Source organism: Zophobas morio, unplaced genomic scaffold, assembly GCF_036711695.1.
Source record: "Zophobas morio isolate AGI-343-1 ecotype UQ-CSIRO unplaced genomic scaffold, CSIRO_AGI_Zmor_V1 ptg000026l, whole genome shotgun sequence".
Lineage (NCBI taxonomy): Eukaryota > Metazoa > Arthropoda > Insecta > Coleoptera > Tenebrionidae > Zophobas > Zophobas morio.
In genome coordinates this window covers 8,781,620-8,796,978 of record NW_026972131.1, presented here as the reverse complement: position 1 = coordinate 8,796,978, position 15,359 = coordinate 8,781,620, and the positions used below count along the sequence as shown (strand labels likewise).

General features: G+C 40.2%; 1 protein-coding gene across 2 annotated transcripts in view; it reads right to left on the bottom strand.

Moving 5' to 3' along the window:
- Positions 1-9,816: 9,816 nt before the first annotated feature.
- The window catches only part of LOC135136504 (probable phospholipid-transporting ATPase IIB), a 38,733-nt gene continuing 33,190 nt past the window's right edge, over positions 9,817-15,359 (bottom strand). For both annotated transcript variants that reach the window (XM_064065810.1, XM_064065811.1), the window contains exons 10-12: positions 10,896-11,034; positions 10,454-10,657; positions 9,817-10,401 (exon numbers count right to left, since the gene is read on the bottom strand). In XM_064065810.1, the coding sequence (XP_063921880.1) occupies positions 10,268-10,401; positions 10,454-10,657; positions 10,896-11,034 (477 nt within the window). In that variant the 3' untranslated portion in view covers positions 9,817-10,267. The remainder of the gene's footprint in view (positions 10,402-10,453; positions 10,658-10,895; positions 11,035-15,359) is intronic.

The window sequence follows — 15,359 nt, the reverse complement described above, 5'->3', positions numbered from 1 at the left end:
TCTTTTTATTCGTCGTGCGCCAAGACGGCGAAGTTTAACTGCAAAATCCTTATTTCCCTACGAGAAATTAATTAAAAACATGTTTTTGAGTATCGTGTTGTTCAAAGATTAGGCTCCACCCATACCCGCCCCGATCTCAATTCTCAATTGTGATGAAGTTTCCATTCGTTGTCAGATCGAGGGGCGGGGCTTAATTACAAGATTCATATTTCCTTACAAAAATTTACCACATTAAATGTGTTTTAATTTTCTAAGAATTAAAAAAATCAGCACAATTGAGATGGGGTGGGTGGGCGGGGTTTATATTTTGCCTTTTTTTCTTAATAAAGATAATCTCCGAAACTACCGGACCAGTTGTTTGTTGTTATCAAATTTTATATGTAGGTATATATTTTAGGAACATCGTGTAGATGATAAACCCTAACCAAAATTTGTCTGATTATTCCTATCAACAATTTGACGACGTCACCTCAAAATTTTACATAGTAAATGACACTTAAATTTTATATAATAACATACTCCTGTACTTGTAATTTATGAATCCGCCTTATTGTTTACCCCAGGCATCCAGACTTTCGCAAAAAAATCCAAAATGTAGCATTACATTTAAAATTAAATTTAGGGCGACTATGTATCTAATTTTTATTGAAAAATCGAGTTCCTAAATATGTATTTTTACCTTTTTATTTTTCTAATAACAAAAAGTAAAGATTTCTGTTAGCCTTGTTATTGTTTATTTTCGTATCATAAAGTGCTGAGTTTGATAAAATCTGTACATTTTTCGGAACTTCCTCTACTAAGATCACGACGTAGGTGCAAGAACATTCTTTGGGATGACGTCATCGACTTTTTCAGAAGAATGAAAAATAAATTTTAATTCAAGTTTAAAATTTCCGATAGAATCAGGATTTAAAAAAAATAATTGATTTAAACCGTTGTTTTTTTTTAAAGCTGCGTAGTTAATGCTATTTAAATTTTATAAAATAACAATCCTAAACTTGTGGTTTATGAATCCTCCTCAATTTATATACGCACTGCCTAGCGTAAAACTCTGATACGTCAATCTGTCACAAAATAAATGCATGACCTACTACATAAGAAACTTTAATGAAAGCCCAGATAAATATTATAAAAAACTGAATAAACTTTTTATTTTTCTTGCTACTTTCTGAGTTATAATACCAAACAATTGAAAAACTAAAAAAAATATTAAAAAATAGTGATAAAAAATCATGACTTCATTTTTTTTTTGACCTGAATTTTTTCCAACTCTAGATAAACTGTCGTAAATTTTGACGAAAGATCGACGAATCCCTCATTAAATTCAATAAATACGAGCACATCACATTAAGAACATGATTATTAACTTTTAATTCTTTAAAAAATTGATATCGTTGTCAGATCGAGGGGCGGAGTTTAATTGCAAGATTTCCTTACAAAAAATTACCACTTTCAACGTGTTTTAGGTTTCTAAGAAAAAAAAAAAAAAAAAAAATCAACACAATTTTGTCTTTTTTTTCTTAATATACATAGTTAGTATTTTTTTTTGAACAGGACGCAATAGGATACTCAAAAACATGTTTTTAATTTCTTGTAAAGAAATAAGCATTTTGCAGTTAAACTGGTTGGTTCACAGCGAATGAAAAAAATCATCACAATTGAGATAGGGCGGGTGGGCGGGCTTACATTTTGCCTGTTTGTTTTAATATGTGTAGACTTCTTTTCACAGGATGAAACTTAAAACATGTTTAAAATGGAAAATTTGTATAAGGAAATATCGATTTTGCAATTAGGCTCCGCCTCATAATTTACAAAATCCATATTTCCTTGCAAAAATGTACCAGTTTATCCATGTTCTGAGTAGATGGCTATGTGTATGTTAAGAAAAAAAAAAGGCAAAATATAAACCCCGCCCACCCGCCCTATCTCAATTCTGATTTTTTTTTATTCGTCGTAAGCCGAGGGGTGGAGCTTAATTGTAAAATCCTTATTTATCCACGAGAAATTACTATGTGAAATATGTTCTAAGTCAGCGTGTTGTACAAAGAAAACTAAATGTATTTAATTAAAAAAGAAAACTAAAAAAAAGTCCCACCTATCTGTCTCGATCTCAATCGTGATGAATTTTTCATTTGTTGTCAGACCGAGGGGCGGAGCGTAATTGCAAAATCGGTATTTCCCTATACAAATTTACCATTTTAAACATGTTTTAAGTTTTTTGTTGTGAAAATATGACTACACATTGTTACCTTAAAACGTCGTCTCTGCTATAAAAGCGAGGGAAGATACACTTGCCCGTGCTCACTTCCGGGAGAGCCGGTAGGTGGATCCGAGATTTTAATTCAGAATGAAAGGCTAATTATTTTGGCGAGCTGTATAATAATTAAAATATTTAGGGCTTTTAGTACAAAAAAAATATTATCTAGGTTAGTAAAAGGTAACAAAACTACAACTAATGTCAGTAACGAATTACCACAACAAATGAACTGACGAACTACTACGCAACAACGGTCTACTAGCTAGTTACAGGAAATGCTGACTATTTCACAAATAAAAAAAATTGGGCGCCATCAAATTTATGCGGGTACGTGAAAATTTGAAAAAACGTTGAAAAGCATGTAAAGAGTGAAAGAGAGAGACGCAAAAAAAACGGTTGGGTCTGGCGACAAACGATAAGAAAATTTCCGATCGCGATAAGGCGTGTTCTTTTACTCGTAGCTCAAAAAAACAGGAGTCTTCCCACAGGACGACGGCGACGCGCTGACCAAGTCCTGCCGCGGCCTGGATCCCCCGATGTTCAACTCACCAGGTCCGCGTCTTCGACGTCGCGATCATCCAAAAACTCCGGGTCTCCTAGCTGGCGCTACGCCCAGCAAATTTCCCTCGTTTCGCTGCCCTCTACGTCGCCTCTGTACGGCTCCGAAACTTCGCCCCCGGCGTGGACCCTTATACAAGGGATACGCCTCACTATCAATCTATGGAACTGAGTACTCTCAAAAAAGAAAGGAAACCATCAGGTCAAACCTCGCCAAACTCAAATCACCTCTTCTCGGCACCAACTCTCACTCTTCTCTCACTTTGCACCCCCACCTCTCGCTTGGCCGTCTCCGTCCCCGCCAGTACTACTTCGTAGAGGCAAAAAAAACTCAAAATTTGGCGGAGCTGCCGGCGACAATCCGCAATAAAAAAAGAGGTCGAGATCGGTGACAGGCGTTCGCTACGACCGATTAAAACCATCGAGCGAGACTTCGTCTAAGCCCCTTTCACCCTCGACTCCAAAAAAAAAATCGTAACACGGCCCCTCTCCGAAAAGGAAAGAAAAGACGACGGCTTTTCTTTTACTGCGCATCCCTACCTGGGGTAAAAAGCGAACAGATTAATGGCTTCTAAAATTACTTACTGTCAAAGCCAAACCCAATCAACAACTCTCGAGATTTTCTGATTACTAATAAACAGGACCAAGAGTACCGACAACGAGTTGTAAGGAGTCGTACGTTCGAGACAAAATGCTGCATGTGCTCGTGTACTAATCGCTGCTTCCGGAGGTAGAAACTCGTTCCTCGTCTTCAGAGGAAGATACATCTTCTGTATCGGTACGGTCATAGAAAGGCTTCAGATCTTTCACGTGCCAATTTCCGGCATCCGAGCCGTCCTCATTTCGCACACGATACACTAAATTGGAAACCTTCGCCGTAACCGTAGCTAAGACGTACTTGGGCGCAAGTTTCGCCATAAAACGCTGTCCTGCAGACGACAACACTTTGTTTCTCCTCCAGACCCTATCACCCACGTCATAGGTTATGTCCTTCCGAGAAGTACTATAACGTAGTGACTGTCTCACATGGGCCCTGTGGAGGTTTCTTCGGACTTCCTGGAAGACGTTCTTCAGCTGATCCAAGTTATCCGCGTAATCGCGACGGTCCGCCACGGTGAAATCGATTTCGTCGCCTTCGTCTGCCGACAGGGCTCCATAATAGTCTCCAGACAAAGGAACGTGCCTTCCAAAATTCAAAAATGACGGGGTGTAGCGTGTGCTTTCGTGGCAAGAGGTGTTGATTGCACACTGGATCTTCGGTATCTCTAGATCCCAATTATCATGTTCTTTCACATACATACGCAGAGCCGTTCCCACTGTGTCGTTGGTTTTCTCTACAAAATTGGCCTGTGGATGGTATTTGGCGTTATACCAGATTTTCTGGACGTTGTAGGACTTCGCAAAATTCTTGAAAGCGTTTCCAATGAATTGTTTCCCATTGTCCACAATGATGCATTGCGGTACTCCGAAGACGAGAAAAACCTTTTCTTCTAGAAACTTTAAGACGGGACGGGCAGTGGCTCTCTTAATCGGCAGAAGAAGAGTATATTTGGAAAACCAATCACCTACCACTAAAATGTATTTATGGCCAGAACGACTACGGGGGAAAGGACCTTTGAAATCCAGGGCTATAATTTGCCAAGGAAAACGCGCTATCTTTTCTCGGCCATGGAGACCAAACGGGGCAGCTCGGGGAATCTTCTGGGCCGCGCACGGGCCGCAACCTTTCACATACCTGCCCACATCTCGGCGCATACCGGGCCAATAATACTCACTTCGAGCTCTCTGAAGAGTCTTGTAGACCCCAAAATGTGCTGCCGTTGGCGGGTCATGACAGGACCTCATTACTTCGCTTCTTCGAGACTTCGGCACCACCAATTTCCACTGCCTCTCGTTGGCTTCCAAAGGTGCTTTGCTCGGAATAAACTTCCTCAGTTTACCATCGATGACGTCCCAGTTCGAGTAAACGTCGCCGTGATCGACTACTCTCTGTAGCATGCGACGATACCACTGGTCACGCTCACACGGTTCGAGGTCGATAAGGGCGACGTCGGGTTCTTGGTATCGACCTCCCTCCTGGGGCTGTGTACTACGTGACAGGGCGTCGGGGACGATATGAAATTGTCCCTTACGATGTGCGATCTCAAACGAGAATTGTTGTAATCTGAGGATCCATCTGGCGAGGCGACCTGTTGGGTTTTTCATGCGAAATAAGTATAGCAGCGAGTGGTGATCAGTAACGACAGTGAATTCCGACCCCTCCACATATGGCCGGAACTTCTCTATGCTAAAAATGACGGCTAAACACTCGCGCTCCGTAACCGAGTAATTCCTCTCCGCTTTAGATAGCGATCGGCTCGCAAAGCAGATTACCTTCTCCTCACCGTTTATTACCTGTGTCAGCACACCACCTAGACCCGTATCCGAAGCATCACATTGTACTGTAAAAGGCCGAGAAAAATCTGGAGGCGACAAAACTGGGGCTGCAATTAGAGCTTCCTTGACGGCGGTAAAAGCTTTCTCCGCTCGGTCGTCCCACAACACTTCTTGTTTCTTCTTCCTCCCTTTTAACAGGTCGTTCATCGGAGACACCAGCGACGAAAAATTGGGGATGAAGCGGCGATACCAACTACAGAGTCCCATGAAGCGTTTGATCTCCGTAGCATTCCTCGGACGGGGATATGAGGACATGGCGGAAACCTTCTCGGGGTCGGTACGCAGGCCTTCCGCGTCAATGACATACCCAAGATAGCGGAGGGAGGTTTGGAAAAATTTACTTTTTTCAACGTTGATCGTTAATTTGGCTTCTCTAAGTCGTCCTCTTATTTCCCCTAACAGGCGACAATGTTCTTCAAAGGTGGAGGTGACCAAAATGAGATCATCCAGGTAAACGAAGATGTTTGGTTCAAACTGTGGACCAAACAATGCATCCATCAAACGCTGCTGGGTCTGGGCGGAGTTTCGTAGTCCAAAGGGCATAACACAAAATTGGAAAAGACCTCGACCGTGTACCGCAAAAGCCGTCTTCTCTTTTGAGGCTTCATCTAATGGAATCTGCCAGAAGGCCTTCTTCAAATCTAAAGTAGTGATCCACCGCGCATCGCGTAGAAGATTCAAGATCCGGTCTATCCTGGGAAGCGGATACGAGTCGTGCTTCGTCACGCTGTTTAGTTTCCGACCGTCAAAGCAAAAGCGATATTCCCCGGACTTCTTCTTAACTAGCAGCACTGGCGAACACCATGGGCTCTGGGACGGCTCAATGACGCCAAGATTAATCATCTCGTCAATCTCTTTGTTCAAAATGCCTTGAAGATAGGGTGACAGAGGGTATTGGTACTGTTTAAAAGGTGGTGAGTTGCCTGTATCGATGGACAACGACAGCTTATCTGTTCTTCCTAATTCGGGGCCGCCAATTTCTCCAAACATTGTGATAACCTTCATCATGCGGGCCTCATGAGTGGTATCTACTACCCCCGTGTCAGGTCCAAGAGCGCATATTTGGGGTAACGATTTTACCTGGGCACTACATGTGTGGGTGAGATAATCTATTTTTACCGCGAATTCATCACAAAAATCATTCCCTAGGATCAATCCTACCGCTAGGGAAGGAACGTACAAAGCCGATAAACTTCTGGTGACGGAATCAAACAAAACATCCAGTGACAACTCACAGTCAACAACATGTGGTTGTCTGTCGGCAGTGCGAACAAACCGATACCTAGATTGGCGCTTTACTACGCGAGGGTGGTCTAACAAGAAGGAACATCTCGCACCGATGACAGACTTAGTAGCTCCCGAGTCTAGAAGGGCGGTCAACGCTGTCTGGCCGAGACGTACCCCGATACGTGGTCGATGATCGTCCTTGTTGTCCAGGCAGACCGTATTAAGTTGAGTCATTGTCGGCGACCTACAAAAAGCTCTGACAAAATCGAGCCAACGGGTCCACTGTCGAGGTGATTCGCTGGTCTTGATAAGGGGTGCGTGGTTACGACCAGCCGGAACGGCGCCCCTACCTAGTTTTTTGGCTGACAATTAGTGCAGTCCGCAGTGATAACACCTTTAGTCCCGCACTTGTAACAAAAACGCGTACGCTCCTGGGTGCAATACGCATGGAAATGATTAAGTTCCCCGCAATTATAACACCTCACTCGTTCTTCAGTCTGGGAACTGACTTTCGCAGGCCTACCTGCTTTCCGGAAACGATGTTTGCCCTCATTCTTCGGTTTATCTAACTCCTCTCTAGTTGACGACGTACTCTCAGGCGACGCTGAAGGACCTACTGCATCCACCAGTGATAACCCTGGTCTTACAGAAGAAATTGGGGTTTTCGATATCTGTCTCGACACGGGGTGGGAAAGAGAGGATGATTCCAGCTTCTTACACAGGTCACGAAGTTGTTGTACCGTCCCGACATCGTGTAGCGCCAACGGAGTGACGTACTCGGGCCGGATCAAACGTCGTAGCCACCGAACTTTCACTTCCTCAGGAGGGGTCTCAGACAACCTACCGAAGTAGGATTCCATTAACGCGAAATAAATAACGACCTGTTCATCGTTTCTCTGAAACCGCTGTCTAATCTGGGCCCACAACACATCGTCATAGTCGCTAGGTAGAAAGTCTTTCTTGAGAGATTTTTCTAAGGAATTCCAGTCCGAAAGTCGATCACGCACAGAGCGGTACCATATAAGAGCATTACCAGAAAAGAGATCTACAGCATCACGAAATAAATCACGGGAAGACACGTTCCTGGCAACCGCTAATTCTTTAACTCGTTCAAGAAACGCACACAAATCATCGGAAGCTTCCCCTGAAAAAGTAAGGCCCCATTTGCAGACCGGAACTACCTTCGATGTGCTTTCCTTTGAAGAACCAGGAGAGCTAGGAACCCAAAGCAGAGATAAAGGACTGTAACCGGGCGAAGTGACGATGCGATCTCGCAAATCCGCCTCCAAAGTCAAACATGTCGCATACAACTCGTCTCGCACCCCCCTTGTAGTATCTAGGTCTGTCTCCGAAGTAGGCATCCGCATAATACGACCACGAACATGGTTCAATCGCGACGCAATCCGCCGACAAAGAGAGTCGGTGATGGATCCTGACTCAAATTCCAAAATCAATGTCGTTACTGACTCCAAAGTGGTCTCAATTTCGCCCCGATCAGTTTCAAAATCTAAACTCTCCACACAGATATTAAGAGGAGTACTTTTTTCTTTGAGGAACTCGTGCTCTAAGAGTCGCCGCTTTTCCTTCACGGGCCTACTAGTCCTAACACGCCTAATAAGCAACTCATATTCTACCTCGTAGTCTGACAGATAATCTACAATAATTCCTAATGCTTCCATCGCCAAACAATAGTTTGCTCTCTCTTTCAATTCGCGAAAACGCACCAGCTAGCCAAAATAATTTTAAGAACGCCCCACGTTTGAGCGCCAATTGTGTTACCTTAAAACGTCGTCTCTGCTATAAAAGCGAGGGAAGATACACTTGCCCGTGCTCACTTCCGGGAGAGCCGGTAGGTGGATCCGAGATTTTAATTCAGAATGAAAGGCTAATTATTTTGGCGAGCTGTATAATAATTAAAATATTTAGGGCTTTTAGTACAAAAAAAATATTATCTAGGTTAGTAAAAGGTAACAAAACTACAACTAATGTCAGTAACGAATTACCACAACAAATGAACTGACGAACTACTACGCAACAACGGTCTACTAGCTAGTTACAGGAAATGCTGACTATTTCACAAATAAAAAAAATTGGGCGCCATCAAATTTATGCGGGTACGTGAAAATTTGAAAAAACGTTGAAAAGCATGTAAAGAGTGAAAGAGAGAGACGCAAAAAAAACGGTTGGGTCTGGCGACAAACGATAAGAAAATTTCCGATCGCGATAAGGCGTGTTCTTTTACTCGTAGCTCAAAAAAACAGGAGTCTTCCCACAGGACGACGGCGACGCGCTGACCAAGTCCTGCCGCGGCCTGGATCCCCCGATGTTCAACTCACCAGGTCCGCGTCTTCGACGTCGCGATCATCCAAAAACTCCGGGTCTCCTAGCTGGCGCTACGCCCAGCAAATTTCCCTCGTTTCGCTGCCCTCTACGTCGCCTCTGTACGGCTCCGAAACTTCGCCCCCGGCGTGGACCCTTATACAAGGGATACGCCTCACTATCAATCTATGGAACTGAGTACTCTCAAAAAAGAAAGGAAACCATCAGGTCAAACCTCGCCAAACTCAAATCACCTCTTCTCGGCACCAACTCTCACTCTTCTCTCACTTTGCACCCCCACCTCTCGCTTGGCCGTCTCCGTCCCCGCCAGTACTACTTCGTAGAGGCAAAAAAAACTCAAAATTTGGCGGAGCTGCCGGCGACAATCCGCAATAAAAAAAGAGGTCGAGATCGGTGACAGGCGTTCGCTACGACCGATTAAAACCATCGAGCGAGACTTCGTCTAAGCCCCTTTCACCCTCGACTCCAAAAAAAAAATCGTAACAACATATTTAGAAAAAAAAGTAAAACGTAAGCCCCGCCCACCCACCCTATCTCAATTGTTATGATTTTTTCATTCGTCGTGAGCCAAGGGGGCAGAGCTCAATTGCAAAATTTTTACAAGAAATAAAAAACATGTTTTTGAGTATCGTATTGTTCAAAGAATACTATGTATATTGAGAAAAAAAAAAAAAACAAGCCAAAAATTGTAGTTATAATACCTAATCTGTTTTTGAGACAAATAGCAATAACTCTTGTTGACTTAAACGTCGAGAACTATCTTTAATAATGCATAAGTACTAACAGAAACTAGAGTGTAGAAAATGATGGCAGCTATTTAAAATATGAGGGTTTCGGTGAACAGGTAATTATATGGCTTAAATAAATTTCTTCAAGGAATGGCAGCATTGTCAAGAAATATTTTCATAAACTTAACAAACTTACTTTTTACTTTAAGAATTGAGTTCTTCCAATTACACTAACAGTTCCTTGGCTGATTTTTAAAGAAAAATAATAAATAAATATATATGTAGAATATATTAACACTTTACATTTAATTATTGATAAATTAACAACAATATGAAAGTTAGTTAATAAAATATTCTAACATTTATGTTGTAATAATAACAAAATAAAATACATTCATTCAATCATTGACTTGGGTAGTTCATAGTTTGCATTTCTCAAAATAATGTTTCTCTACTCAAATCACAACACTACGACCGCATTCTATACTCACTGATTAATGATCTCTATGAACAACGCTGTGAAAAATATCACAACAATAAGTAATTCCGCAGTTTTTGGCTTACTGTCCTTAAACTGAGAAAAGGAAAATATATAAATTATCTAATCTTCTACAGTTATGCTGCAAAAATAATATCTAAAAATAAAAGCAATCCTAAACTTACATCTAACCTCTCACTCAGTATGAGAAATGCAAAAATGCTTATCACAATCAAGAGAAATTCAAGATAATTTACTATAACTCGGTGGTGAAAATTTCTTGCGCAAAAATTTGAGAATGTACAGAGGCAAACAAGAGACCAAAGTTATAACCAAAACTTTCCAAATAAAATCTTCCGTCCGTATAAATTCCGAATCTGTAACAAACACAATTAGACTTTGTGCTAAAGTCGCCAAACCCAAACTTACCAAAATAGTCATGCAAAACGATCAACGACAAAAGGTACAATACGAGAGAGAGAAGTTCTGCTAAAATCATTAAGTAGTGCCATGTTCGTATGTTCAAGGCCACCATTATTAATTCAGTCAGGATTAACGAGGAGAAGCTGATTGCCACAATGTGAATAAATTCGTCTTCAAAGAGCAGCAAAGCCCCATACATTATCACCCCACCTGTAAAAGCACATCATTAGTAAAGAAAGTTTTTTTTTATAATTATTATTAACGTTAAGTGTGGTGTTGGTATTTGAACCGAAATATTTCTTTACGTGGTTCTAGGGGGACGGTATAAACTGCCTATGAAGCATGAATATTCAATATTCAAGTTAGTTTGAAAAACGTCCAAGTAGTGCCAAAAGGACAAAGATTACATAATTTTAAATAACTAGCAACTACGTTGTGTCACACTTACCTTGATATATGGAAATCAGGACCCACATGAAAAACGTCTTATATGATAAACTACGACCTTTTGCAAGTTCTTTATATAACTCTGGATACGTCAATGCAATTTCTGCGCTTACATCTTGATCCAGGACAAGACTGAACACCTAAAAGTAGAAGGCTTTAGAATAAATTTTACTGTTCATTCTATAGTTGAAAGAACAGTCTTTTGTTTATAAATTTTTGTAATGTCACATCCAGTAAATTTGTATTTGAATCATTCTTCTTCTACACAAAGCACGTCCAAGAAAGCATATCGGGTCAAAAATGATGTGGCTTTTTCAATTTGCTTTTCTAATTGAATTAGTATAAATCAAAGATTGCAGGAAACATAATTATATCAATTAAAAACAAAAAATTGGTGGAACGTTATTCCGACAGAACTTCCCTCGCACTTGAACTACGGTCCAACAAATCCTGCTTCTTTCAAGAATTATGAAATTTTACCTTTTTGTGATAACCTCTATGCAGTAAAAACAATATGGAAAATACTAGTCACAGTTAAGAGAGAGAAAAAAAAAGTTTCATCTTCTTAAAAAAAAAAAAAAAACTTGGGAACCCCGAGAAGGTTTCAAATTATTAAAAAACAACAGTTGGGACCCCCGAGAAAGTTCCATTCTTAAAAAAAAAAAAAAAAACAGTTGGAGCCCTCAGAATGGTTCACCTTCTTTAAAAAAAGGCAATTGAGAACCCCAAGGTTTCAAGTTCTTAGGGACCTCCGAGAAGGTTTCACTTTCCTTAAAAAAAATACACTTGGGAACCCCGAGAAGGTTTCACATTCTTTAAAAAAAAGACAGTTGGGAACCCCAAGGTTTCAAGTTCCAAAAAGACACTTCCCCCCCAAAAGGTTTCACTTTCTTTAAAAAAAAATCCACTTGCGAACCCCGAGGTTTCATATTATTAAAAAAAGACAGTTGAGACGCCCCAGAAGGTTTCAACTTCTTAAAAAAAAGATAGTTGTGAACCCCGAGAAAAAAGGCAGTTGCGACCCTCGAAAAGGTTTCGCAATATAAAAGTGGAAGAAAAAAGACAGAAACTTGGAAACCCCGAGAAGGTTTCACATTATTAAAAAAAGACAGTTGGAAGCCCCGAGAAGGTTTCACTTTCTTTAAGAAAAAGGCAGATGGGCCCCCAAGAAGGTTTCGCATTCTTAAAAAAAGAGAGTTTGGGCACCCCGAGAAGGTTTCACTTTCTTTAAAAAAAAGATATTTGGGGTCCAAGAGAAGGTTTCACTTTCTTAAAAAAAAGAAACTTGGGAACTCCAAGAATGTTTCACAATATAAAAAAAAATAAGGAAAGAAAGAACTTGAGAATCCCGAGAACGGTTTACATTATTCAAAAAAGAGTTGGGACACGCCCCAGAAGGTTTCAGAGGGTTTCAACTTCTTAAAAAAAAGACAGTTGGGACCTCTGAGAAGGTTTCACCACTTTCTTAAAAAAAAGACATTTGGGGTGCCAGAGGTTTTACTTTCTTAAAAAAGACATTTGGGGTCCCAGAGGTTTCACTTTCTTAAAAAAAAGACAGTTGGGGCCCTGAAAAGATTTCACCTTCTTTAAAAAAAGGCAGTTGGGAACCCCAGGGTTTCAAATTCTTAAAAAGAAAGACACTTGGGGCCTCCGAGATGGTTTCACTTTCTTTAAAAAAATACACTTGGGAACCCGGAGAAGGTTTCACATTATTAAAAAAAAGACCATTGGGGTCCCCGAGAAGGTTTCACATTACTAAAAAAAAAAGACAGATGGGAACCTTAAAAGTTTCATTTTCTTTAAAACAAAGACAGTTCTCAAGAAAGTTTCACAATATAAAAAAAAATTAAGAAAGAAGACAGTTGGGACCTCTGAGAAGGTTTCACCACTTTCTTTAAAAAAAAGACATTTGGGGTCCCAGTAGTTTCACTTTCTAAAAAAAAAAGAAACTTGGGACCCCCAAGAAGGTTTCACTTTCTTTAGAAAAAAGACAGATGGGGCACCCGAGAAGATTTCATTTTCTTTAAAAAAAGACATTTGGGGTCCCAGAGGTTTCACGTTATTAGAAAAAGACCATTGGGACCCTCGAGAAATTTTCACACTATTAAAAAAAAAGACAGTTGGGAACCTTAAAGATTTCATTTTCTTAAAAAAAAGACAGCTGCGGCCCTCAAGAAAGTTTCACAATATAAAAAGAGCCCCCGGGGTTTCATTCTTAAAAAAAAGACAGATCGGGCCCCCGAGAAGGTTTCACTTTCTTAAAAAAAGACAGTTGAGACCCCCGAGAAGGTTTCACTTTCTTTAGAAAAAAGACAGATGGGGCCCTCGAGAAGGTTTCACATTCTTAAAAAAAAAGACAGTTGGGAACCCTAAAGAAGGTTTCACTTTATTTAAAAAAAGACATTTCGGACCCTCGAGAAGGTTTCACGTTCTTTAAAAAAGGCAGTTGGGAACTCCAAGAAGGTTTAAAGTTGTTAAAAAAAAGACACTTGGGGCTTCCGAGAAAGATTCACCTTGTTAAAAAAAATACACTTGGAAACGCCCAGATGATTTCACATTATTAAAAAAAAAGAAAAAAAAAACAGTTGGGAGTCCCAGAGGTTTCACCTTCTTAAAAAAAAGACAGTTGGGACCTCTGAAAAGGTTTCACCACTTTCTTAAAAAAAAAAGACATTTGGGGTCCCCGTAGTTTCACTTTCTTTAGAAAAAAGACAGATGGGGCCCCCGAGAAGATTTCATTTTCTTTAAAAAAAGACATTTGGGGTCCCAGAGGTTTCACGTTATTAGAAAAAGACCATTGGGACCCCCGAGAAGTTTTCACATTATTAAAAAAAAGACAGTTGGGAACCTTAAAGATTTCATTTTCTTAAAAAAAAGACAGTTGCTGCCCTCAAGAAAGTTTCACAATATAAAAAGGGCCCCCGGGGTTTCATTCTTAAAAAAAAGACAGATCGGGCCTCCGAGAAGGTTTCACTTTCTTAAAAAAAGACAGTTGGGACCCCCGAGAAGGTTTCACTTTCTTTAGAAAAAAGACAGATGGGGCCCTCGAGAAGGTTTCACATTCTTAAAAAAAAGACAGTTGGGAACCCTAAAGAAGGTTTCACTTTATTTAAAAAAAGACATTTCGGACCCTCGAGAAGGTTTCACGTTCTTTAAAAAAGGCAGTTGGGAACTCCAAGAAGGTTTAAAGTTGTTAAAAAAAAGACACTTGGGGCTTCCGAGAAAGATTCACCTTGTTAAAAAAAATACACTTGGAAACGCCCAGATGATTTCACATTATTAAAAAAAAAAAGAAAAAAAAACCAGTTGGGAGTCTCAGAGGTTTCACCTTCTTAAAAAAATGACATTTGGGGTCCCAGAAGTTTCACTTTCTAAAAAAAAAAGAAACTTGGGACCCTCGAGAAGGTTTCACTTTCTTTAGAAAAAAGACAGATGGGGCCCCCGAGAAGATTTCATTTTCTTTAAAAAAAGACATTTGGGGTCCCAGAGGTTTCACGTTATTAGAAAAAGACCATTGGGACTCCCGAGAAGTTTGCACATTATTAAAAAAAAGACAGTTGGGAACCTTAAAGATTTCATTTTCTTAAAAAAAAGACAGTTGCTGCCCTCAAGAAAGTTTCACAATATAAAAAGGGCCCCCGGGGTTTCATTCTTAAAAAAAAGACAGATCGGGCCCCCGAGGTTTCACAAAAAAAAAAAAAAAAAAACTTGAGAACCCCGACAAGGTTTCATGTTATTAAAAAGAGTTGGGACGCCTTGAAAGGTTTCTACTTCTTAAAAAAAAAGGCAGTTGAGACCCTCGAGAAGTTTTCATTTTCTTAAAAAAAAAAAAAAAAGACATTTGGGGTCCTAGAAGTTTCACCTTCTTGAAAAAAAAAAGAAGAAACTTGGGAACCCCGTGAAGGTTCCACCTTATTAAAAAAAGACAGTTGGGACCCTCGAGAAGGTTTCACTTTCTTTAAAAAGACTGTTGCGGCCCTTGAGAAGGATTCACAATATAAAAAAAGAAAGAAACTTGGCAACCCTGAGAAGGCTCCACATTATTAAAAAAAGACATTTGGGACCCCCGAGAAGGTTTAACGGTCTTTAAAAAAGGCAATTGGGAACTCCAAGAAGGTTTCAATTTCTTAAGAAAAAGACACTTGGGGCTTCCGAGAAGGTTTCACCTTGTTAAAAAAAAATACACTTGGGAACCCCGAGATGATTTCACATTATTATTGAAAAAAAAAAGAAAAGAAAGAAAGGAAAAAAAATAAGTTGGAGTCCCCGAGAATGTTTCACCTTCTTTAAAAAAATACATTTGGGGCCCACGAGAAGGTTTCACTTTTTTGTGGGGATGATGTCATCAAATTGTTGGTGGGGTGATTATCCAAATTTTAGTTAGCATTTTAACCATCTACATGATATTTCTAATATACATGGAAAATTTGACACCAATCAATCCAGCAGATTCGAAGATTACGTG